Here is a 26,719-nt window from a genome sequence, read left to right on the forward strand (position 1 = left end):
GAATTCTTCTAGTCTTTGCTCATATCTACCTGTTGAAGGCACATTAGGACCTCGCTCAACTGTCGTTTCCTCTAAGGACTCTCTCCAAGACAAAATTGATCCTCCCTATGGCAAATGGTCACTGCTTCTATTATAACTAGAGGGACTGCATGTCTTAGATGTGCTGGGGTAATCTCAATTTCTAATATTAGAGTACTAAGGTACTCTCTTGGACTCATTTTTTTTTTTGTCAGATCACATGTCAATTTTTGTTTTAAAAATATGGTTATGATGGGGCACGTGGGTGGCTCAGTCAGTTGAGCATCTGACTCCTGATTTCAGCTCAGGTCATGATCTCTGGGTGATGAGCCTGAGCCCTGTGTCAGGCTCTGTGCTCAGTGTGGAGTCTGCTTGAGAACCTCTCCCTCTGCTCCCCCCTCCCTGGCTCACGCTCTCTCTCAAATAAATAAAATAAATCTTTAAAAATATGTGGCTATGATATTTATAGCTCTTGTTGCAGTCAGCCTTATTCCTGAGTTATTGATCGATGTAGACATCATAAAGGATACATTTCTAAAGACTAGGGATCGTCTCTGCAAGGTAGGTATGTCTTGATCTCCATTTTGTGATGGGGAAACTGAGGTTGTCCAGCTAGTAAGTAAGCTGAAATTTGCCCAAATCCAGGCTCTTTCCCTTATGCTACTCTGCTGCCCACAGTGCTTCACAGTGTTTCTCTGTATATTCTAGAAATGTTTATTCTAGTAAATACTGAATATATGTGTGTTCAATTGCTCAGAATTGAAAGGACACATGACTATATCTAGGCTGTGAATTGAAATATTTCCTTTTCATGCTTACGTGATTCAGAAAAGAACTTTATACTTGTATTCAGTGCCATCTTAACTCTCTCTGGTGGATGAAAAGCAAAGTGAATCCATTGGGATTTTTAATTTCCTGGAGTCTGTGGTTAAGGAAACCAGCACCCAAAAAACACAGCAGATACTTCTCTGTGACTGGCGATATCTGAGCCATGCTGGCTTATCTGAATGCAGGCTGGGATCGGTTCTCCACGCTGCTGAGGCCCATCCCTTGCTTCCTACAACACCCCCAGGGGGTATACTATTAAGCTATTACAGGACAAAAGAAAACAAACTGGCTGGCCGATTCTCATATGCCTTGATATCTAGGAGTTTTGTTCCCTGGTTTTGTGCTTGGGAAGAATGGAGCAGGGAGCAGCTTCTGAGAACATCTGTAGAGGATGGGATGGGGGAGAGGAGGTGCCTGGCAAGGTGATGAAGGAAGGCGTTGTGCTTCTTGCCAGTGCTGTCAGAAGCGTGGTGTAAGGACAGGGGCATTAGGAGGTGTCCACTGGCCATGATATTCTAACCCTCCCAAACACCCGTAAGGTGGGAAGTGTTGTGCTGAGACAGTGGAGGATTTGGAGAAGATTATGATGCACTATCACATATCAAAGCCTTTACAATATAACACATTAAATTTTACTACAAACCAAAGACCATGGTTAAACACCTTTTAAGATGAATCTCTACCTCATACCATATACAAAAACCAATTCTTGATGGATTGTGGATTTAAATGTGAAAGGTCCAACTTTAAAAGTTATTAAAAAATATGACTCTAAGATAGCAAAGGATGTCTTAAAGCACAATACAAAATATTGATATTTTTAAGTATATAAAAATTAAGAAGGTGACTTTATCAGAAGAGTTTATAAAGAAAAAGGAACTGCCACAAACTGGGAACAGATATGTTCAGCACATAAGACCAACCAAATACAGTATCTATCATGTCTAAAAATTAATCAGGAAAAGACAACAGTAATAATGGAAATGTACTCAAGAGATACAAACTTAAAAATCAAAGAAGAGGAGGATGAATAACTCAAACATATAAAAAGATGTTCATTAATAGAAAGAAAATCAAAACCATAAGGATATAGCATTTTACGTCCACTATACTAACAGAAGTTTAACATCAATTTCATATCAGGCATTGACAAGGATATAAAGCAGGAGGGACCCATATCCAACATGGAAGAGTATATATATTGTTATAAGCACTTTGGATAATTTTCTGGTATTATTTAGTCAACTTGATGTTGTTCCCAGGACCCAGTGAATCCTCCTAGGAATAGAGTCAGAAGTTGTTGCCAAGAGAAAATCTTGCACATGTTTACCAGAAGAACTTTACAAGAATGTCCATAACAGGGATGTTTCTAATAGGAAGAAGTTGGAAACCACCTTAATGCCTATCAACAGGAAAATGGATACATAAATTCCCACTTATATACTAAAGAACTATGCAGTAGTGGTAATAAATAAATTACAGTAGTACATATTAAATCGGTGATTTCGTCACCATGTGGAGCTAAAAAAATTAAGAAAATACAAAAAATAGAATTCTGTGTTTATAAAGTTTGAAGACATGTGAAACTGCACAATATCTTGCTGAGGGATATATCTATACATGGTAAACTATAAAGAAAAGCAAAGGGATGATAAACACAGAATTCAGGAGCGGAGTTACCTCTGGCAGATGGCGGGGGGATGGCTGCGAGAGGAGGTGAGGAAGGCTGCAAATACATTAACATTGTTCTGTTTCTATTTTGTTTCTTAAGCTGGGTAGCAGTTGTGTGGGTGCTTAATTATTGTTACTGAAATTGCACATACATATTGTATAATCTCTCTTTTATTGTATTTCATAATAAAAATATCTTCAAAAGTGTGCTATGGGGGTGCTGAAGGCGGGTAGGAATGGGAGGTGAGGTGAGAATTAGCAACAGCTTCATGCGGTAGTCAGAGCTGACCCTTGAGAGATGTGTAGGGTTGTTTTTTTAAATTTTATTTTATTATGTTATGTTAATCACCAAACATTACATCATTAGTTTTTGATGTAGTGTTCCGTGATTCATTGTTTGTGTGTAACTCCCAGTGCTCCATGTAGAACGTGCCCTCTTTAATACCCATCACTGGACTAACCCATCCTCTCACCCCCTTCCCTCTAGAACCCTCAGTTTGTTTCTCAGAGTCCATAGGGATGAGTAGGGTTTTAAGGACAGAGATGGGCAGAGAGGAAATCCCACTTGGAAAAAAAAGGTTGAGGAAAGACAGGAAGGTGTGAAATGGCCGCGGGTGTCCTGGAAGCAGGAACGGTTGGAAGATAAACCGTGGAATCAGACTGGCATATAAGGATAGAAAGCTGCTTGGGGCCAGAATGTAGAAGGCCTTTATTTTTAAAAAACAAAAACAACAAAAGCAACAACCCCTAACCAAAATCAAAACCAAAGCCAAAAACCTTTACATGTTTAGGTGTATCCTGCAAGCAAAGGCGGGGTGTTGAAAACTTTCGAGGAGACAAGAGATTTGATTGCACCTGTGATTTAGGAATACAACTTTGGTGGTAGTATGAAGCATGAATGGGAGAAATGAGACACCGGTGGGACCCATCTGGCTACTGGGATAGTTCAAGATAACAAAGAGGAAGGTCTGTATTGTGGCAGTCACAATGGAAGGAAAGGAGGAAATGCCTAATTTGGGATCTGACTTAAGTTTCCTTCATGTCCGTTTCCAGAAAGACACAGACCAAAGCAGTGTGTACTGTTCTCCCTTAGGCCAGCCCTGCTCAGGATTGAGCACACTCCCAAGTTAGGTAGCTAATTGCAAGCATCAACTCAGCAGCTTACTCCCAATTCCCTCTGATATACCTCCCGGTTTTCTCTCTGGAGTTAGGAAGGCAATTTTGAAAATGACCCAATATTCAATATTCATTAATCCTTCCCTTTGCTTACTTACATTTGACCTTAACTTCCCTTTCTGGGCTCAATCATTCTCTCAAGGTCTCATACAAAGCAAAGTAATGCTAATAGGTTGAGGAGTCTCCTTCTCTTCCCACAAGAAGACTAATATTGCTGACAGTGTTCTAAAGACTAGTGGCATATCATCCTTTTGGCAGATAATTACACAAAGGCATGAGACACTGAGATGGCATAATGTCAAGAACCAGTGGCCGGTCTGAAGTGGAAAATGAGTGCCTTGGACATCTAACAGGCAGCTGGAAAGTCAGGTTAGGCATTTAGGAGGGATGTCAGCCCATACATCCCAAAGTTGACCAAATAATGAGACAAGCCTGCTTTGAGGGTTGTGCTGTTTTATACAGGATCAAGAAGAGGTGATGGGTCCCAATACAGAGGAGAAGTACTTATTGAGAAACAAGTATCTTGTCAAGTCGAAGCACCCAGGAGTCAGATACAGTAATGCCCTTTTCATCCTGGTGACGGTGGCAGCAATGTTCCATAGGTAAGGGCAGAGGTCATTTCTTTGTTCAACAGCGCAGATGCTAGGAAGCCATGGCAGGGAAAGAAAGGGACCGGGGTCTGAGGATGGTGTATCGCCAAGGAAGCAGCACTCCAGGGGCACACTGAAGAAGAAACACTCATGGTCCGGGAATCACATGTGAAGAATAGAGTACACAGCTCTCAACATCTGAAGCACTCTGCTGTGCCAACCAAATCCTGTGTGAGTCAGGATCAAGATGTATCTCATGCCCACTGTTCTGACGAAAACAGAGAAGTGAATGGTAGACTGGGCAGGCTGAGTGACTCCCGGCCCGCCCCCCCGAAGAGCTGGGGGTCTGGGGGAGTGACGCAATGACAAAGGATCTCAAGCAGATGGCTAATTTGCATAAACGCTGGGAAGACATTTTTGTAAAAATGAAGTGGGAAGAAAATTTTGACTTATTCTCAGATAAAGACAGAGAAATGATGGCTTAATATAAAGAGGAAACTATCCTCACAAGTCCTCCCTTCATTGCAGAGGCAAGTAGAATGTGTTTTTCAGATCACAGTGGTGGTTTGTAAACTTTCTCATTCTTTTCCATAGGCAAAACCAAAACCCAAAAACAAAACAAAAACCATGAATAATTAAAAATGCAAAGATTCTCCTCACTTGTAATTTATTCAATTTCTTCTCTGTCTTTTCCCACCAACACGCTATCCTAACACTAACCCTTTGATTCCTTACCAAACCCTTAACTAGCCCTCATGGGAAGCTGCTTTTGAAATGGTTCAAAGTTGGGCATCCAATGGAAGAAGAAACAGGGCAGAGAAACGGAGCCCTCCCCGCGTGGTATAATGAACCCTGAATAATTGACAAAGGAGTCTTAACGCCGAGCGAGCCAGCTCTGCTCCCTGGGCTTCTTTCTCTAATCAAGACAAAGCTCCCCCTCCTTCCTGAAAGGGACTCGTGTCACTCATTTAACACAGTGTTCACGGGTCAGGCTCTGAAAAGAAAAAGGTAATGGATTTGATCTTGGCAAGAGGTTTCTCTTTCCCTTCATAAAAGGCATGGAGCAGAACCAAACAATAAAGGAAAACCTTGCATTTGCAGACGATCTGAAGGGTGAGTCACCATGATGGCTGACAGACGACGGGGCGGCTCAGTGACATGGACTGTGGGGACGTGGAGAGGCTAACAGTTATGGAGGGATGAGCTCTCTGTGTGTTTACTGAGTGTCAGCACCCAGAGGTGATGAAAGACTGGGTGGGTGATCTTTGGCAATGCAGGGCCCCAGAAACGATCTACCCAAGCCCAGACAGTTGTTTTATTTCTCCAGTTGGACTGCTCTTTCCTCTCTTAAGCACTTGTCATCTCTTTTCTCTCATGCGTTCAATTTCATCAGCCTCCTTAGCTCATCTATCTGCATTGAGCTGACGGGCTCAGCTCCGCGGAGTTCAAATATTCTGCTAAGCTCTGGCTTCCCCATCACCCGACCAATGGCCCTGCTCTCCTGTGTACTTTCTCTAATAGGCTCTGGTGCACCTGTCTTGTAACCCTTCATTCTGTCATGTTTTGCATACCTCATGCTTTTGAAGTTCTTCATTATTTCCCGCTTGGCCTTATTTTTCACTTTATCTATTCTATTTCTATTCCCACTGTGTCATTCACATCTGGTGATTGGGAGTTTACATATGAGGAAAACAAGATGTGAAATGTCACAGAGTTTAGGATTAAAGGCATTTAAAAAACGTTAGGCACAGTAACCACGCTACCTCACCGATCCTGCGAAATCTGTAACAATTAAATGTACTCTGAAAAGGACGGTGGATTTACAGCGAGGTGCTAGGGCATAAAAAGCTGATTGTGAGTTAGACTGAATATTCCACATAAATTCATATACTCTGTTCTCTGTGAAATCTGGTTCATCGGGTGCCTTTGCGGCCATGTACCTAGTGAGCAGAACTAGTTAACTTCCAGAGCCAGAAAATACACCTGCAGTGTTCTGCACTTCCAAGGCTTCTGTTCACATATTCATTTAGTAAACAATACCGACTGAACGTGCACCATGGCCCAGGCACAGCGCTGAGCACTGGGGTACAGTGGGGAGCACAGAGCACTACGGCTCCTGTTCTCACAGAGTTTATACTCTGGAGAGTCAGATTTCATAACATAATCACGCACGTGAATGTGAAATTAGCATTGTGACAAAAGCTACAAAGGAGACGTGGCAGCCGATGACAGGCGGATGTGACCTGACTGGAGAGTGAAGAGCGGCTTTCTCTGAAGATGAGATGCTTGAGTTGACAGGAGAAAGAGGAGGAGGAGTTAATCAGGTGAAGAGAGGAGGGAGGAGAATTTCGGGAAGAGGGGGAGAGGTGGGCAAAAGCCCGTGGGTGGGAGGGAGCATGGTGACCTGACTGAGAGGCTGGAAGGCAAGGGGAGCCTGGCTGAGATGAGCTGGGAGGGAGGCAGGGCCTGTTAGGGGTCTGATCTTTACCCTGCAAGAAACGGGGTGCCACTGACAGGTTTTAAGCAATGGGCAGATAGATCAGATTTGTGTTTTGAGAAGGAACCCACCTTATCTAACAGACTGGGGTGGGGGGGGAAGCAAATACGAGGTGATTTGTACTTCAAAGCTTTCATAACCTCTTGACATATACACACTTACTTGAACATGCCTTCTATATCTCCGGGCTTAGGGTATTGCGTATTTTAATAGAAACACAGACCTCGGTGGGAAGGAGGGGGAGGAAGAATGGAGGAAACTGAGGAATATTGAAGTAGGCACTTTGTCCTTCCTGGAAAAGACGATTCCCATTTTCCAGGAGTAAAATGGACTCTGCTAAATAACTTGCATGGTATGAGGACACGCGGTCATTCTTTGAGTTGCTAGGGCTGACTCAATTGGTCCTTGTGGCCAGGAGAACAGTCTCCCCCGCCGACCCAGTGCGCATGCCCTGGAAGCTGCCCAGAGGAGGCTGGTATTTGAGGCTCTAGAGCCGCTGTAAGCTCTTGATGGGGTAACTCGTCCACGGTCAGAGCTAGAGAGCCATTGAGGTGGTGAGTCAGTGTACGAACATCAGGTCCGCCCAGCTCCTGCTCTTTTTACTGCCCCGTATTTCCTTACAAGGAACAAACACGCTGTGGAAAAAGGAAAGGGAACAAGATAGGGAATGGACTAGGAAGTCAGTAAGACAGACACTTCCCTCTGAGGGTCATCAGGGTAAGGAAGCAACTGAGTGGGCTGGAGACAATGAAAATATCTCGGACGAACCGACTGGAAACAAGCAAAGCGCATGCCTTCTTCAGCCTATGACGGTGACCAGAGGCTTCAGACTGAGATAGACCCACTGATGGGCGTATATCGCTATTTTTACCCAACTTTTTCCCCTGGGAAATTGTGTGTGTGTGAGAGTCTCTTGTTGCTAAGGGAGACAGCCTCGCTGCTTTGATTCTCTGGATCCAAGGGCATATTAATTCAAGACACTGTGTCATGGCATTCAAGCTCAATGGCAGAATGAGCACGATGAGCACGGTGTGAAGAGGGCTCCTCCCCAGATTCAGGCAGAGCCTCCAGCTGGGCTGGCCCCCTCATTTGTGGCCCAGACAAGCACCCTCAGTCTCGGCGAAGATAAGGTAGGATTCTTCTAAGGGGTCACCAGGAATCTGCGTACTATTAAATGCGTCCCCTCCCAGAGCAGTCCCCTCTTACATCTGGCTGGAGATGACAAATGCAAAGGAATCTATCTGAGCCACCAAAATACGTTTCCTGGGAATGAAAACCAGCTTTAAAATTTCAAATACAAAGATGAGGCCTAAGAGCTGCAGATTATGCCGGTTTTCTCAGTATGCCCATTTCTAGGGCATTTCACACATTTCTGCATTGGTGTCTTCTAACAGACACGGGCCATCCTGGAACAGTTTTGACTGGCTGTGCTGGGACCCATAGGTGTAGGACCTGCAGGTGTAGGAACAGTCTCAGCCTCCCTGCCCACAGCTACTCCACCTTCTTCTTGCCCTAGTATCTGTTTACAACACTGACAAAAATAAGGTAGCTGGGATCCACACATTGCCTGCAGACTTGCTTTGTTTCACATGTACACCTTTTTTAAATTAAGAAAGAACATTTTTTCAAGTCTGGTTGATTCTTAAAAATATGGATTTTTGCTTTCTCTTGAAAGATCAAAGACTTAGAAGGAGGAAGCCAGCATCCCCGTTGATCAACAGTTGGCCTGGGCTCATAGTGGCTGCTCCTCAGAAGGGGCAAAGGCTCTCCATGCCTCACACATTCATGTTCCCTGCCTGGCCCAGGCAGGCATGTGAATTTGGGACCCTCCCTCCCTCTTTCTGAGACTGTGGGCCCAAGCAGAGCTTCTACACTGCTGAGGTGGCAGAGGGTAAGGAGGACACCATGCTTCTCTTTGCCCAGAACCCAGTAGTGAGTGCATCACGAGGCCCTGAGAGCACACAGACTTAGCCTGTGGGAGGGGCAAGGACTCATTAGAAATCAAGAATAAACAACTAACCAGAAAATCCCCATACATTTAAAAATACAAAAACAAGAGCACTTTCTAAATGATCTATGAGTCAAAGAGGAAATCACAGTGGAAATGAAAATGTATTTAGAACTTAAAATCATGAACATACTACATATCAAAACTACAGCCTTAAATTCATACATTATTAATAGAATGAAGAAAAATGGAGAATTACTGATCTAAGCATCCAACTTAAGGAGCAATAAAAATAACAGAGTAAAAGAAAATGGAGGGAGAGAAATACTAAATATAAAAATAGTAATGAATAAGCAAGAGAACAAATATGTAAGCTGGTTCTGTAAAAAAATTAAAAAATGGACAAATCTCTGGCTCAATTAATAAAGATAAAACAAAGAATGCACAAATAAACAGTGGTCAAATAAATGAGATGGGAACATAAAAACAAATCCTTCAGACATTAAAAATATAATAAGATAATATAAACACTTTGGAAACTAAGATGGAATAGGCAAATTATTAGAAAAAGGAAATTTAGGGGGGAGCAAGATGGCGGAGGAGTGGGAGACCTGGATTTCGTCTGGTCCCAGGAATTCAGCTGGATAGGGATCAAACCATTCTGAACACCTACAAACTCAACAGGAGATCGAAGAAAAGAAGAGCAACAACTCTCTCATCAGAAAAGCGACCACTTTCTGGAAGGTAGGACGTGCGGAGAAGTGAATCCGTGGCGATATTCGGGAGGATAGATGGCGGGGGAGGGGCCTCCGTCGCCGCTTCTGGCAAGTGATAGAGCCGCGGAGCACAAAATCGGAACTTTTAAAAGTCTGCTCCGCCGAGGGACGTCACTCTGGTGGCTAAGCGGGGGATGGAACCCTCTGGGACAGTGTGGTCTCAGGACCCTCAGGGTCACAGAAAGACCGGGGGTGCCTGAGTGTGGCCGAGCTCCCAGGTAACGGAGCAGGGAAGCCGGCTGCAGAGGCGGAGCCCAGGCGCGGGCTCTCAGCTCGGGGTGGCCATAAACCGTGATGCGCGGCACAGTCGGGCCCCTGCTCCTCCAGCAGGGACCCAACGAGCGGCAGATCCGGGGAGACTCACCTTCCTCCCCCGGGAGGAGCTGCACGGGAGCGCACCGCAGGGATCTGCTGGGTTTGGAGACTCCACCCGGGATCCGGTGCCAGAGATAGAAACGCGCGGTCACAGGCTGGGCGAGCACGGGGTGCGGCCGGAGACTGGGGAGACGGGAGTGACTGACGGCTTTTCTCTGGGGGCTCAATGAGGAGCAGGGCCCCGAGCTCTCGGCTCCTCCAGAGCGGAGATTGGGAGGCTGCCATTTTCACTTTCCGCCTCCAAAGCTGTACGGAAAGCTCGCAGGAAACAAAAGCCCCGGAGAGCAAACCCGAGCAGATGACTTAGCCGGGAGGGGGCAAGGGCGGGGCAATTCCGCCTCCGGCAGAGACATTTGGAAACCACGGCAACAGGCCCCTCCCCAGAAGATCAGCGAGAACAGCCGGCCAAGACCAAGTTTACCGATCAATGAGAACGGCAGAACGCCAGCGCTAGGGGAATACTGCACATAGAATTCACGGCTTTTTTACCATGATTCTTTAGTCTTTTAAACTTAATTTTTTTTAACTGTCTTTTTTGTCTTTTTATTTCTTTTTGGATTTTTCTTTTTCCCCTTTTCAACCAACATCTTATCAATCCCTTTTTTAAAAAAAACATTTTTATTTTTCATTTTTAGAGTCATATTCTATCCCTTCATAGTAGTTACCCATATTTTTAGCTTATATATATAAGTTGTTCTCTCTTTAAAATTTTGAGATAGTTTCTTCTAACAGATTAAAATATACCCTAAATCTCTAGTATATGGTGTTTCCTATTCCCCTGCCTGATCACATCCTCTCCCTTTTTTTTTTATCTTTTTCTTTTTTCTTTTTTCAAACAACTTCTTTCCTTTTCAAACAACTTCTTATCAATTCCTTTTATAAAATTTTTTATAATTTCCATTTTTACAGTCATATTCCATCCCTTCATCATATCAACCCTTATTTTTGTACATATATAAGTTTTTCTTTCTTTAAAATTTTGGGAGGCACTTTCTTCTAAAAGACCAAAATACACCCCAAATCTAGTGTGTGGCACTGATCTATATACCATATAGATCATATTTGATCACATTCTGGTTTTTCTTCTGTTGTTGTTGTTTTGTTTTGTTTGTTTTTGTTTTTATCTTTATCTTTTTCTTTTTTTTCTTTTTCTTTTTTCTCTCTTTCCCTTTCTTATCCCACTGCTTCAGGTCTTTTCTGATTTGTTTAAAGTATATTTTCTAGGGACGTGGTTACTCTGCTAGCATTTTGTTCTCTTATTAATCTATTCTCCTCTGCACAAAATGACGAGATGGAAAAAATCACCTCAACAAAAAGAACAAGAGGTAGTACCGACTGCCAGGGACCTACTCAATACGGAGATTAGTACGATGTCAGATCTAGAGTTCAGAATCATCACTTTAAAGATACTAGCTGGGCTTGAAAAAAATATGGAAGTTATTAGAGAAACCCTTTCTGGAGAAGTAAAAGAGCTAAAATCCAACCAAGTAGAAATCAAAAAGGCTATTAATGAGGTGCAATCAAAAATGGGGGCGCTAAGTGCTAGAATAAATGAGGCAGAAGAGAGAATCAGTAATATAGAAGATGAAATGATGGAAAATAAAGAAGCTGAGAAAAAGAGAGATAAACAACTACTGGATCACGAGGGCAGAATTCGAGAGATAAGCGATACCATAAGACGAAACAACATTAGAATAATTGGGATCCCAGAAGAAGAAGAAAGAGAGAGAGGGCCAGAAGGTATAATGGAGCAAATTATAGCAGAGAACTTCCCTAATTTGGGGAAAGAAACAGGCATGAAAATCCAGGAAGCACAGAGAACCCCTCTCAAAATCAATAAAAATAGGTCAACTCCCCGACATCTAATAGTAAAACTCACGAGTCTCATAGACAAAGAGAAAATCCTGAAAGCAGCTCGGGAGAAGAGATATGTAACCTACAAGGGTAGAAACATTAGATTGGCAACAGACCTATCCACAGAGACCTGGCAGGCCAGAAAGGACTGGCAGGATATATTCAGAGCACTAAATGAGAAAAATATGCAGCCAAGAATACTCTATCCAGCTAGGCTGTCATTGAAAATTGAAGGAGAGATAAAAAGCTTCCAGGACAAACAAAAACTAAAGGAATTTGCAAACACAAAACCAGCCCTACAGGAAATCTTGAAAGGGGTCCTCTAAGCAAAGAGAGAGCCTAAAAGCAACATAGACCAGAAAGGAACACAGACAATATATGGTAACAGTCACCTTACAGGCAATACAATGGCACTAAATTCCTATCTTTCAATAGTTACCCTGAATGTAAATGGGCTCAATGCCCCAATCAAAAGACACAGGCTAACAGACTGGATTAAAAAACAAGACCCATCGATATGCTGTCTGCAAGAGACTCATTTTAGAACCAAAGACACCCCCAGATTGAAAGTGAGGGTGTGGAAAACCATTTACCATGCTAATGGACACCAAAAGAAAGCTGGGGTGGCAATCCTTATATCAGACAAATTAGATTTTAAACCAAAGACTGTAATAAGAGATGAGGAAGGACACTATATCATACTTAAAGGATCTATCCAACAAGAAGATTTAACAATTGTAAATATCTATGCCCCTAACATGGGAGCAGCCAGTTATATAAGGCAATTAATAACAAAAGCAAAGAAACACATTGACAACAATACAATAATAGTGGGGGACTTTAACACCCCCCTCACTGAAATGGACAGATCGTCTAAGCAAAAGATCAACAAGGAAATAAAGACTTTAAATGACACACTGGACCAAATGGACTTCACAGACATATTCAGAACATTCCACCCCAAAGCAACGGAATACACATTCTTCTCTAGTGCCCATGGAACATTCTCCAGAATGGATCACATCCTAGGTCATAAATCAGGTCTCAACCGGTACCAAAAGATTGGGATCATTCCCTGCCTATTTTCAGATCACAATGCTTTGAAACTAGAACTCAATCACAAGAGGAAAGTCGGAAAGAACTCAAATACATGGAGGCTAAAGAGCATCCTACTGAAGAATGAATGGGTCAACCACGAAATTAAAGAAGAATTAAAAAAATACATGGAAACCAATGAAAATGAAAACACAACTATTCAAAATCTTTGGGATGCAGCAAAGGCAGTCCTAAGAGGAAAGTATATAGCAATACAAGCCTTTCTCAAGAAACAAGAAAGGTCTCAAGTACACAACCTAACCCTACACCTAAAGGAGCTGGAGAAAGAACAGCAAATAAAGCCTAAACCCAGCAGGAGAAGAGAAATAATAAAGATCAGAGCAGAAATCAATGAAATAGAAACTAAAAGAACAGTAGAACAGATCAACGAAACTAGGAGCTGGTTCTTTGAAAGAATTAACAAGATTGATAAACCCCTGGCCAGACTTATCAAAAAGAGAAGAGAAATGACCCAAATCAACAAAATCAAGAATGAAAGAGGAGAGATCACAACCAACAACAAAGAAATACAAACAATTATAAGAACCTATTATGAGCAACTCTATGCCAGCAAATTAGATAACCTGGAAGAGATGGATGCATTCCTAGAGATGTATCAACTACCAAAACTGAACCAGGAAGAAACAGAAAACCTGAACAGACCTATAACCACTAAGGAAATGGAAGCAGTCATCAAAAATCTCCCAAAAAACAAAAGCCCAGGGCCAGATGGCTTCCCAGGGGAATTCTACCAAACATTTAAAGCAGAATTAATACCTATTCTTCTGAAACTGTTCCAAAAAATAGAAACGGAAGGAAAACTTCCAAACTCATTTTATGAGGCCAGCATTACCTTGATCCCCAAACCAGACAAAGACCCCATCAAAAAGGAGAATTACAGACCAATATCCCTGATGAACATGGATGCAAAAATTCTCACCAAAATACTAGCCAATAGGATCCAACAGTACATTAAAAGGATTATTCACCACGACCAAGTGGGATTTATCCCTGGGCTGCAAGGTTGGTTCAACATCCGCAAATCAATCAATGTGATACAATACATTAACAAAAGAAAGGACAAGAATCATATGATCCTCTCAATAGATGCAGAAAAAGCTTTTGACAAAGTACAGCATCCTTTCTTGATCAAAACTCTTCAGAGTATAGGGATAGAGGGTACATACCTCAATATCATAAAAGCCATCTATGAAAAACCTACAGCAAATATTATTCTCAATGGGGAAAAACTGAGAGCTTTCCCCCAAGGTCAGGAACATGGCAGGGATGTCCACTATCACCACTGCTATTCAACATAGTATTGGAAGTCCTAGCCACAGCAATCAGACAACAAAAAGAAATCAAAGGCATCCAAATTGGCAAAGAAGAAGTCAAACTCTCACTCTTTGCAGATGATATGATACTTTATGTGGAAAACCCCAAAGACTCCACCCCAAAACTGCTAGAACTCATACAGGAATTCAGTAAAGTGGCAGGATATAAAATCAATGCACAGAAGTCAGTGGCATTCCTATACACCGACAACAAGACAGAAGAAAGAGAAATTAAGGAGTCGATCCCATTTACAATTGCACCCAAAACCATAAGATACCTAGGAATAAATCTAACCAAAGAGACAAAGGATCTGTACTCAGAAAACTATAAAATACTCATGAAAGAAATTGAGGAAGACACAAAGAAATGGAAAAACGTTCCATGCTCATGGATTGGAAGAACAAATATTGTGAAGATGTCAATGCTACCTAGAGCAATCTACACATTCAATGCAATCCCCATCAAAATACCATCCACTTTTTTCAAAGAAATGGAACAAATAATCCTAAAATTTGTATGGAACCAGAAAAGACCCCGCATAGCCAGAGGAATATTGAAAAAGAAAAGCAAAGCCGGCGGCATCACAATTCCGGACTTCAAGCTCTATTACAAAGCTGTCATCATCAAGACAGCATGGTACTGGCACAAAAACAGACACATAGATCAATGGGACAGAATAGAGAGCCCAGAAATGGACCCTCAACTCTATGGTCAACTCATCTTCGACAAAGCAGGAAAGAATGTCCAATGGAACAAAGACAGTCTCTTCAACAAATGGTGTTGGGAAAATTGGATAGCCACATGCAGAAGAATGAAACTGGACCATTTCCTTACACCACACACAAAAATAGACTCCAAATGGTTGAAAGACCTCAATATGAGACAGGAGTCCATCCAAATCCTAAAGGAGAACACAGGCAGCAACCTCTTTGACCTCAGCCGCAGCAACTTCTTCCTAGAAACATCGCCAAAGGCAAGGGAAGCAAGGGCAAAAATGAACTATTGGGACTTCATCAAGATAAAAAGCTTTTGCACAGCAAAGGAAACAGTCAACAAAACCAAAAGACAACCGACAGAATGGGAGAAGATATTTGCAAATGACATATCAGATAAAGGGCTAGTATCCAAAATCTATAAAGAACTCATCAAACTCAACACCCAAAGAACAAAGAATCCAATGAAGAAATGGGCAGAAGACATGAAGAGACATTTTTCCAAAGAAGACATCCAAATGGCCAACAGACACATGAAAAAGTGCTCAATATCGCTCAGCATCAGGGAAATCCAAATCAAAACCTCAATGAGATACCACCTCACACCAGTCAGAATGGCTAAAATTAACAAGTCAGGAAACGACAGATGTTGGCGGGGATGCGGAGAAAGGGAAACCCTCCTCCACTGTTGGTGGGAATGCAAGCTGGTGCAGCCACTCTGGAAAACTGTATGGAGGTTCCTCAAAAAGTTGAAAATAGAGCTACCATATGATCCAGCAATTGCACTACTGGGTATTTACCCCAAAGATACAAAAGTAGGGATCCGAAGGGCTACGTGCACCCCGATGTTTATAGCAGCAATGTCCACAATAGCCAAACTGTGGAAAGAGCCAAGATGTCCATCGACAGATGAATGGATAAAGAAGATGTGGTATATATATACAATGGAATATTATGCAGCCATCAAAAGGAATGAGATCTTGCCATTTGCAACGATGTGGATGGAACTGGAGGGTATTATGTTGAGTGAAATAAGTCAAACAGAGAAAGACATGTATCATATGATCTCACTGATATGAGGAATTCTTAATCGCAGGAAACAAACTGAGTGTTGTTGGAGTGGGGGGTGGGGTGGGAGGGATGGGGTGACTGGGTGATGGACACTGGGGAGGGTGTGTGCTCTGGTAAGCGCTGTGAATTGTGCAAGACTGTTGAATCTCAGATCTGTACCTCTGAAACAAATAATGCAGTATATGTTAAGAAAAAAAAAAAGAAGAAGAAGGTAGCGGGAGGGGAAGAATGAAGCAGGGGAAATCGGAGGGGTAGACGAACCATGAGAGATGATAGACTCTGAAAAACAAACTGAGGGTTCTAGAGGGGAGGGGGGTGGGAGGATGGGTTAGCCTGGTGGTGGTATTGAGGAGGGCACATTCTGCATGGAGCACTGGGTGTTGTGCACAAACAATGAATCATGGAACACTTCATCTAAAACTAATGATGTAATGTATGGGGATTAACATAAGAATAAAATAAAAAAAAAAGAAAAAGGAAATTTATTAGAATTAACTTAAAAAGAAATAGAAAACCTGAAGAATATCCTAGTTCTTATAGAAATGTAGTTAGTGATTTAAAATTTTCACATGAAGAAAGAACACAAGGTTTGGATGGATTTACGGGTGCATTCTATCTAACATGCAAGGACATTTCTCAACTTACATAAGCTTTCCCAGACCGGATCAAAATGAAAAACACAGAAAGGATTATTCCTTCTCACTTTATAAGGCTAGAATAACATTAATGTCAAAATCATTCAACCACAGTATAAGAAAAAATTTCAGGCCGATCTTACTCAAGAACAAAGATACAAATATCCTAAAGGAATTATCAGAAACTGAATTGAGCAATGCATAAAAAGATCACTATGGATAAGTAGGATTTATCTGAGGAAATCAAGAGTGATAATAACATAAAAACCCACAAATATGATTAATCATATTAATCAGCATGTTAAGGAAAAAGATCATATGACACTTCCCATGGACATGGAAATAGTACATAAAATTCAACATGAATTCCTAATAAACTCTCTAGCAAACGAGTAATAAAAGGGAACATTCTTAATCTGTTAAAGGTTATCTGTATAAACTCATTAAACATTGTGTTTAGTGGTGAAATGTTAAAAGCATTCCCTTTAAGATTAGAAATAGAACAAGAGTGCTTGCTTTGACCACTTCTATTTAGAGTCACATTGGAAGTTGAACATGTGCAGTAAAATAAGAAAAAAAAGTAAAAGAACTTAAAAGACACAGAACTCTCATTATTTGCAGAAAATGTGTTTACCTATGCAGAAAATCCGGAGGTAGCTACAGATAAATGACTTGAATTAATAAAAGAGTTTAGTAATTTTGCATGATAACGATTGATCAACATACAAAAATCAATTCTCTTTCTTTCTACTGGTAACAGTTTATCTTAATATTACATTAAAAAATACTATATATCAGGGTGCCTGGATGCCTCAGTTAGTTGAGCATCTGACTCTTGATTTCGGCTCAGGTCATGATCTCAATGTTGTGAGACTGAACCCACGTTGGGCTTAGTACGGAGTACAGAGCCTGCTTAGGATTCTCTCTCTTTCTCTCTCTCTCTCTCCCTCTGCCCCTCCCCCATGCTCACACACGTGGGCTCTCTTTCTCTCTCTCTCAAAATAAATAAATAAATTAATTAATTAAATAAATAAATAAAAATCTATATATAAGAACAAAAATAAAACAAAGTGCCTGGAAGCAATCTAGCAAAATATTTGCAGACATGTTACGGAAAAAACTATAAACTTTGAGCAGTTTAAGGAAAACCAAAATAAATGGATTAAATCATGTTCATGGATAGAAAGATTCGATATTATAAATATTATAAATATTATAGAGTTTTCCCACTTCTTTATAGATTCCAAACAATTCCAATAAAAATCCTAATAGCACCAGCAAATTCTAAAAAATTTATATGGAAGGGCAAAGATCCAAGAACAACCAGACACACCTGAAGAATTAAGATGTGTGTCTGGGGGCGCCTGGGTGGCTCAGTTGGTTAAGTGACTGCCTTCGGCTCAGGTCATGATCCTGGAGTCCCGGGATCGAGTCCCACATCGGGCTCCCTGCTCAACAGGGAGTCTGCTTCTCCCTCTGCCCCCTTCCCTCTCGTGCTCTCTGTCTCTCATTCTCTCTCTCAAATAAATAAATAAAATCTTTAAAAAAAAAAAAAAGATGTGTGTCTGGGGATGAGCGGATGGGCAGTTTTTCTATCAAAAGTCAAGACTTATTAAAAGGTAGATAAGTAGAGTGTCGATGTGGGCATAGACAGAACAGCAGAACAGTGTAATATCTATAAACAGACCATTGCATATAGAAATTTTATTTATTATAGGGCTATCATTGCAGATTGGGGGAAAACAAGGGGCATTCGACAAATGATGCTGTGACAGGTGGTTATCCATACAGAAAAACCGAAACTGGGTTTCTTCCTTATACTACACAGGAAATCAATTCTCGGTGATTAAAGACTTAGAAATGAAAAGCAAAACTATAAAACTTTTAGAGAAAGATATAGGAAATCTTTAGGAATATGAGTTAGGGAATAATTTTTTTCAAAGATGACACAGAAAGTGGAAACTATGAAGGAAAGGGTTTATTAAGTCAATTACACTAAAATTAAGGCTATTTACCAAAGTGCATCATAAAGAAAGTGAAACTACAAGTCATTAACTGGAGTAAGATATTTGCAATATAGCAATTGATGAAAAACTATCATTAAGAACATATGAACACTTCCAAAATCAAATGAAAAGAAGAAACAATTCAACAGAAAATAGGGAAAATATATGAATAGGCATTTTTATTTAAGAGAAAACACAAAAGCCCAATAAACATAAGAAAAGATGATGAACACCATATTTAATCAAGAAATGCAAATTCAAGCCTAAATGATGTGTCATTTTCTATCTACCTATTAAAAGCTTGAAACTGAAGTTTTATGAGGATGTATAGTAGGGGAAAATCTTTTATACTGTTCATATGTGTATAAATTTGTATCACCACTTAGGAAAATATTTTTGTGTTATTTAGTTAAGTTAAATATGTGCCCACCTAGGTATATAGTCTAGTCTAGAAAAATTCTTGCATATGTGTAGCAGGAAACATGTATAAGGATTGTGTTAGGTTACGAAAAGCTCAACTCAAATGTCCATTGACATGGCAAAATCTCAAATCTCCATGGGTAACTACTATCAACTATAGCATATTCATACAATGGAATGATTTGCAGTGGTGAAAATAAGTGAACTATAGCTTCATGCATCAACTTGAATGAGTCTTATGAATATAAAGTATAAAAAGCAAACCACAGAGAAGGACATGTACAATATGATTCATTTATATAAAGTTCCCAAAGTGTGCAAAACTAAATAAATAATATAGTTGAGAGATACACACATCTGTAGTAAAACCGGAAGGAATGATAAGTGTTTGTTTAGAGTGGTGGTTCCCTGGGGGCTGGAGTGTGTGGGAAAGTTGAGTCATGGGAGTTTGGTCATATTCTGTTTTCAAGCAGGGCTAGGGTTTGTGGGTGCTTGAATCATTGCTAGTGTTTATACCTACAAAAATAGAACTGCCATATGATCCAGCAATTGCACTACTAGGTATTTCCCCAAAGGACACAAAAATACTGATTCAAAGGGATACATGCACTCTGATGTTTATAGAAGCATTATCAACAATAGCCAAACTATGGAACGAGCCCAAATGCCCATTGACTGATGAATAGATAAAGAAAATGTGGTGTTTATATATATATATGTGTATATATATGTATATATGAATATTACTCAGCCATCAATAAGAATGAAGTCTTGCCATTTGTAATGACACGGATGCAGTGTATTATGCTAAGCAAGTAAGCCAGTCAGAGAAAGACGAGTACCATATGATTTCATTCATATGTGGAGTTTAGGAAACAAAAACAAATGATCATAGGGGAAAAAAAGAGAGGCAGACCAAGAAACAGACTCTTAACTATAGAGAACAAATTGATGGTCAACAGAACTGGGGTGGGGTTTGGGGGATGGGGGAAATAGGTGATGGGGATTATGGAGTGCACTTGTTGTGATGAGCACTGGGTGTTAAATGTTAAGTATTGAATCACTAAATTGTACACCTGAAACTAATATTATACTGTATGTTACCTAATTGGAATTTAAATAAAAGCCCCCCCCCAAAAAAGATGGATAAACAATATCCTATTTGCACTTGTTCAGTCTACCAAGATTTTTTAGGTCACCCTGAGTCCCACTGCAGGCAGACTTGTGCATATGAATTTCAAGAAGGTAAGCCATTTTATAAATAAGCTTATTTGATGCTAAAAAGGCATATACAATTGTTACACAGCTGTTGAGGTGATGAAGCTAAAAAATGATGTTCTTTTTTATAATAGAAAGTATGTTTTATGGAAATGGGGAATATATTATGTTTTATGGAAACAGGAAAATACTTTACCTTTTCAAGAGCAAACTTGGTCTCCTTTCAGATTCTCTTTTAACTTGACAGTCAGACTTTATTTACGTGATTAGAACTACTATCCTTTCTTCCAAATGTCTCTTGATTTCTTAAGATGCCCTGCTTCACCAGTAAATTATTTTGTATATTCATTATTCTTTGCCTGTGTTTCCTATTTATTTTCAGTTTTTAATTACATTGTGTCCCTAAGAGCTTTGTACCAGAGATTTATTCATCAGTACGAAAATTTTATCCCTCTCAACTTTATTAGACTATTTTACAAACTTAAAAACACTCTTCTTTTTAAAACATATCCATTAATAGTTTCTAGTAACTTCTTACACTTTTCCTTAAAAACTGAATGTCGTTTGTGTTTTTCTTATGACATTAGCCTTCCCGAATGACTGAAGAAAGCAATCAGACATGATGGTTATGTTTCTATTTTCTAGTCCCTGTATTTTCTGCATTTACAGATTATGTTTTGTCTGCTCAACTTTTTTATTTTTTTAGAGAGCGAGAGAGCGAGAGAGAGAGAGAGCGCGCGCACGCACTCATGCACATGGAGGGGGGAGGGGCAGAGGGAGAGGGAGAGAGAATCCTAAGCAGGTTCCACCCCAACACAGGGCTTGATCTCACGACCCTGAGATCATGACCTGAGCTGAAATCAAGAGTCAGACACTCAACTGACTGAGCCACCCAGGCGCCTGGGACATGCTTTAAAGATATGTATTTGTGCCACAGTTTCCTAGAACCCCCAGTGTGAGGAGGATGTCCTTATACCCATGCTCACCACCCCCTCTGGCACCACCGCTCCTGGCTTTCTGGTACCACTAAACGGGCACATGCCACCACTGTCCTACAATGAAGGTTATCATAAAAGACCCAGGAAAAGCCTCAGGTTCAGAGGCTAACCTCTGGTGCCATAACTACGTGTTCAAAAGTCCTATTATTTACATCCCTGACCCAAGGGCCTAGTAATTCATTAGTTGTTACAGGAAATGATTTCTCAGAATCATCCAGCTCTTTCACAGTAATTCTGATTTTAGCAATTCTATTATGCTGTGTTTCATCTAAGATATCCAGGTATGATCAGATCATTACCTGGCTTCTTCCTTCTGTTTCTTTTCTTTTCTTTTCTTTTCTTATGTTAGGTTAATCACCATACATTACCTCATTAGTTTTTGATGTAGTGTTCCATGATTCATTGTTTGCGTATAACACCCACTGCTCCATTCAATACGTGCCCTCTTTAATACCCATCACCAGGCTAACCCATCCCTCTACCCCCCTTCCCTCTAGAACCCTCAGTTTCTCAGAGTCCGTAGTCTCTCATGGTTCATCCTCCCCTCCGATTCCCCCCCGCCTTCATTTTTCCCTTCCTGCTATCTTCTTCTTGATAGTATAATGTATTATTTGTTTCAGGGGTACAGGTCTGTGATTCAACAGTCTTACACAATTCACAGCGCTCATAGCCCATACCCTCCCCAATGTCCATCACCCAGCCACTACTGGGTATTTCCTTCTGTTTCTGATCATGAAAAGGGGGGAGAAATGCAATCTTTTCCACACTTACTTGATCATTCAGTGGGTGTGTGTTTAGTTTGCATGGAGAGGAAATGACGGTTTAAGACTGAAGGTGGAGGGATCACATTGACAAGGAGAAATGTGCCTTCATGTTTTAAAGGCTGGGAAGAAGCCAGTGGTAGCTTCTCTGCGTCTTGAGTTTACTTTTAATGATAGCCCGTGAATCTCTTGTCCACCTGTTTTTCTCAGGAGTCTTGGAGCTTTACGACCAAGTCATAATATCCATGGAGTAAAGAGCTGTCTTCTAAGCATCACCTGCTCGGATGATTAAGATCTGTGTATGTATCTGGGCCCCAGTGGTATCAAGGGGGAATCTGACAGTAAGAGGAAAAATGGGTCCCTGATTGATTTTATTGGAAAATTTCCAAATTGGTAACCTATGTTATCCAGTTTATGCATTAGTTTAAAATAATCAAACCACTGAGTCATGCAAATATTGATCGATCCTGGTCCTTGACAAAATAATTTAAACACATCTGTGAATTATAGGTTATAGCTAATTCTTGATAAGCACAGACGAAGGTAGAAAACATTAGCTTAAATGATTAAAATTTGATAATAAATATTAAAATAGGATCTGATTTAATTATGTGCTATGATGAAGAACAACCATGCAGATATAAAATAGTTACCTAATTCTGACAGTAGATAATATGAACACCTTTGAACTTAACGTGGTGAAGTTGTCCCTTTCCCTGACAGGCAGTTAGTCACTGGTCCATGAGTGAGAAAATCCCCCCAAACATTTGAGTATTAAATATAATCCATAAAGAGCAGAAAAAAAAGTCTTCCATCCATCCTTGCTAAGTGTCCAGCCTTAATTTAAAGATTGGACATAAAATCAACCAGTAAAATTTTATCCATGGGATTTCTGTGACTCCCAAGTGGTTCCTTTTCTTTGAGAATTAAGTGCTGGAAATACATATATATTATAGTCCCAGATAAACTAACCCATATTGTCTCAAACCAGCCATAATAATTCCTTTTAGATAGCTTGTACACAGAAGAATAGGTTGCTCCATAAAACTGGCATGGAAAATTATAAAATATTGCTTATTTTTATAATCTGTGAAAAGTAGTTAAAACACCATTTTCTGAAACCCAGGTAGAGGACTCATTTTTATCACTTGCCAGAAGAAAAAGCCTCTTTGATAAAATTGAGCACCTGCCTAAATTCTAAATTCTAAATCTGTGTTTACATGGATTTAAAAACCTCAGTTAAACTGCTGGAACAGGATGGAAATCTCCTTCGACAAGACCTGGGGGGAATTAACAAAGCTAGAGCCACACACATCCTATCTTTGTCATACCTTGTCAAGTCAGCTTCCCTCTGGCTCAGTTAGAAGTTCTCAAACTTCACCTTGCATCAGATTCACCAGGGGGAGATTCAGACAATGTTGACCCCACTTCTAGAGCTTCTGATTCTGTAGATCTGCGGTGGGGCTCAGAATTTGCATTTATAACATGTTCCCAGGTGATGCTGACGCCAGGGACCCAGCAGAGAACGACTGCTCTGGTTTGAATTCTCTAAGAAGGAATATTCTTTTTACAGGAGAGTACTTCCATATTTATGCTTCAATGCCCTGGGAGTGCTGGATATATTAACAGCCATTTAGATCATTTGTTAAAAAACGTGGCCACCGTTTGGAACCCACCACACGGGCCACGTCTGAAGTGGGGGTGGGTGGGCTACCCTCTCTCCTAAAGGGTCTGGTCACTTCACTCATGGCCTTCGTGCTGTGTGGCTTTTACCTGCACTACAAAGATTTTGGTTTATTTAATCCCTTGTGAGTTGGCTTTGCAGCATGTTAAGATAGCGCCCTTCTGTGTTTAGGGAAGCCGGGTTGCCTAATCTAAAACCCTGTATAGATGGTGTGAGAGGAGGCTCAAGGCAGGGGCTGTCAGGCTCTAGACAGCCTGACAGGCTCAGCCCTTGCCTGGATTCGAAGTCCAGCTTGGATAATTCCCAGTTGTCAAAGAACTGTGAAAGGAGGGAGAAAAATGGACATGATTTATGTTCTTCCTACTTTTGCACTGGGGATGATTCATGGACCCGGGGATGAAAATCACAGAAATGGTAGACTTGGTGGTAGGAATAACAGATTCATTCAGTTATTTGGGAGCAAGTGGCTGGTGGAGCTCAGCCCAAGAATCTGAGGTTCCAGAAGCCAAGAACCACAGCTTTTCTGTATTAATTTAAAGGACAATGAGGGAGCGCAAGAATGAATTCCAGATTTTATTTATAATAGCTAACCTTTATTATGTGTTTACTAATGGCCATTTTGCAGTAAGAGAGGCAGAGAGAGACACTGACTAGTATTCTATATTGTTACCAAGTTTTGTCTTGTACCTTTAGATAAAGTCAGTTACCCATCAATCAGATGCCTCAAAATCGCTATATATTAAAAAACTCCACCTCACCTTACACTCTCATTGGAAAATGCCACCGTTTTTAAGGACAACATGTATCCAAGAAGTCTAGTCCCCTTTTTTTTCCAGTAGCAAAGCCAAGAGACCAGTCAACACAAGAGAAATCTTTCCAAAGAAACACAGAACCATTTGATTAATAAACTTGGAGAAAAGAAAGCATAAAACAAAAAAATAAATTTCAAAAGATTTACTCTCAAATGAAAACTAAATATCATCAAACCATAGGAAAGATTATGGATCCGTGTTTTTACTACTATTTAACCTATTTCTTAGGTTACCTTTTACATTTTCTTTAGTTTGCTCTTCAGAGAAACTGTATCTTTAAAACATTACAGAGATTTGCCAATTGGAAGGCTATACTCAAGAAAATGAGAGATAATACAATTCTTAAATAACGTTTGACCAAACCTTTAGGACACTGAGTCATGCAATGGAAAGAAGGCAAGCCCTGTGCCGAGCCTGCATGCTGAATCGCCTGATTTGGCACTCTGTACTACAGTGGGTTCTTCTTTCAGAATTAAGTGGTTCCATAAAAAGAGACTGTTCTTACCCTCATCCTTCCATTCCTTATTGCGGGCCCATCTTCTGCCAATCTCAACACGTACAAATCCATTTTGTATTCTCTTCCTCCACGAATGCTGAATCCAAATCCTTTGGCTCCTTTCTCCATGTCCACAGTGAAATAATCAAAATCCTTTAGAGTTGGGGAGAAAATGGAATAAACAGCTGTTAATATTAGAGAAGCTTCTGTGGTCAGTCTCTCTGTTCTTCTCTCTTATGGTTAATGTGTCCCCAGTGACGTAACATTGTGAGAAAAAGTAATCTGATTTCACCATCTAGTAAAAGGCAAGACGAGATTCCAAAGGTTCAAGAAGATCTGAATGCAGTTGCTTTGGTCATTAAAAAAACCACTGTGGGGGCACCTGGGTGGCTCAGTTGGTTTAGCATCTGCGTTGGCTTCAGGTCATGATCCCAGGGTCCTGGGATCGAGTCCCATGTCGGGCTCCCTGCTCAGCGGAGGCCTGCTTCTCCCTCCTCCCTGCTTGTGCTCTCTCTCACGATCTCTGTCTCTCTCTCAGATAAATAAAATCTTTAAAAAATAAATAAATAAAAAACTACTGTAGAGCGTGTTTACTTTGGTATTCATTCATTTCCTTGGCAAACTTAATGACTGCATATAGGCCTGAGTGATATTATCTTGCCTTTGAGTTTTCTCATTCCCTGCTGTTGAGTACCATAAATAAATGTATCAGAGCTGTGTTTGTGTGTGTGTGTGAATTACAGGTTTGCTCATTAGGAAACGGAAATGTAATGGGGTCTCTGAGGTACCTGGGGCTGCCTGTAGTCCGCCAGAGGGTATTGCCTGGTGTCCGGGGAGTGCTGCCTGTAGTCCAGCAGGGGAGGCTGCCTGTAGTCCAAGGGTGGGGGTTGCTGGTAGTCCCCTCCCGGGGGCTGCCTGTAGTCCAGCGGCGGCTGCCTGTAGTCTGTGAACGGAGGCTGTCGGATGTCTGGTTTCACATCTTGCCTCGCTTTCACTTCTGACCTGTAACTAAATAAATGGAAATGGGATTTGCTCTGATAGCTCAGCACTCTGAGGAGATGAGAATGATCACATGACCTCTAGGCACGTGTGGGCCACAGCTCTTGGTGGTCCTTTTGAGGGTTCAGGACTTTGAGAAAACTATAGATGATACGCAGGAAACAAACTGAGTGTTGTTGGAGTGGGGGGTGGGGTGGGAGGGATGGGGTGACTGGGTGATGGACACTGGGGAGGGTGTGTGCTCTGGTAAGCGCTGTGAATGGTGCAAGACTGTTGAATCTCAGATCTGTACCTCTGAAACAAATAATGCAATATATGTTAAGAAAAAAAAAAAAAGAAGAAGAAGAAGGTAGTGGGAGGGGAAGAATGAAGCGGGGGAAATCGGAGGGGTAGACGAACCATGAGAGACGATGGACTCTGAAAAACAAACTGAGGGTTCTAGAGGGGAGGGGGGTGGGAGGATGGGTAAGCCTGGTGATGGGTATTAAAGAGGGCACGTTCTGCATGGAGCACTGGGTGTTGTGCACAAACAATGAATCATGGAACACTTCATCTAAAACTAATGATGTAATGTATGGGGATTAACATAAGAATAAAATTTAAAAAAAAAAGAACATCAAAAAATTAAAAAAAAAAAACTATAGATGATAAGTATTATTTCAAAATCTTTGACAAATGCCATACCGTATACATTTCACGTGGCTCCGTAAGAAATCCAGGTAAACATGACGGCTCTACCAGGG

At 40.9% G+C, this 26,719-nt stretch overlaps 1 protein-coding gene across 1 annotated transcript in view; it reads right to left on the reverse strand.

Annotated features, from left to right (window-relative positions):
- MAGI2 (membrane associated guanylate kinase, WW and PDZ domain containing 2) overlaps positions 1–26,719 on the reverse strand; it is a 1,284,239-nt gene that overhangs the window by 29,226 nt on the left and 1,228,294 nt on the right. Inside the window, exons 19-20 of the mRNA XM_035020443.1 lie at positions 25,766–25,985; positions 24,987–25,130 (exon numbers count right to left, since the gene is read on the reverse strand). Coding sequence (XP_034876334.1) covers positions 24,987–25,130; positions 25,766–25,985 — 364 coding nt within the window. The remainder of the gene's footprint in view (positions 1–24,986; positions 25,131–25,765; positions 25,986–26,719) is intronic.

Source organism: Mirounga leonina, unplaced genomic scaffold (assembly GCF_011800145.1).
Source record: "Mirounga leonina isolate KUSES-001 unplaced genomic scaffold, KU_Mleo_1.0 Mir_174, whole genome shotgun sequence".
Classification (NCBI taxonomy): Eukaryota; Metazoa; Chordata; class Mammalia; order Carnivora; family Phocidae; genus Mirounga; species Mirounga leonina.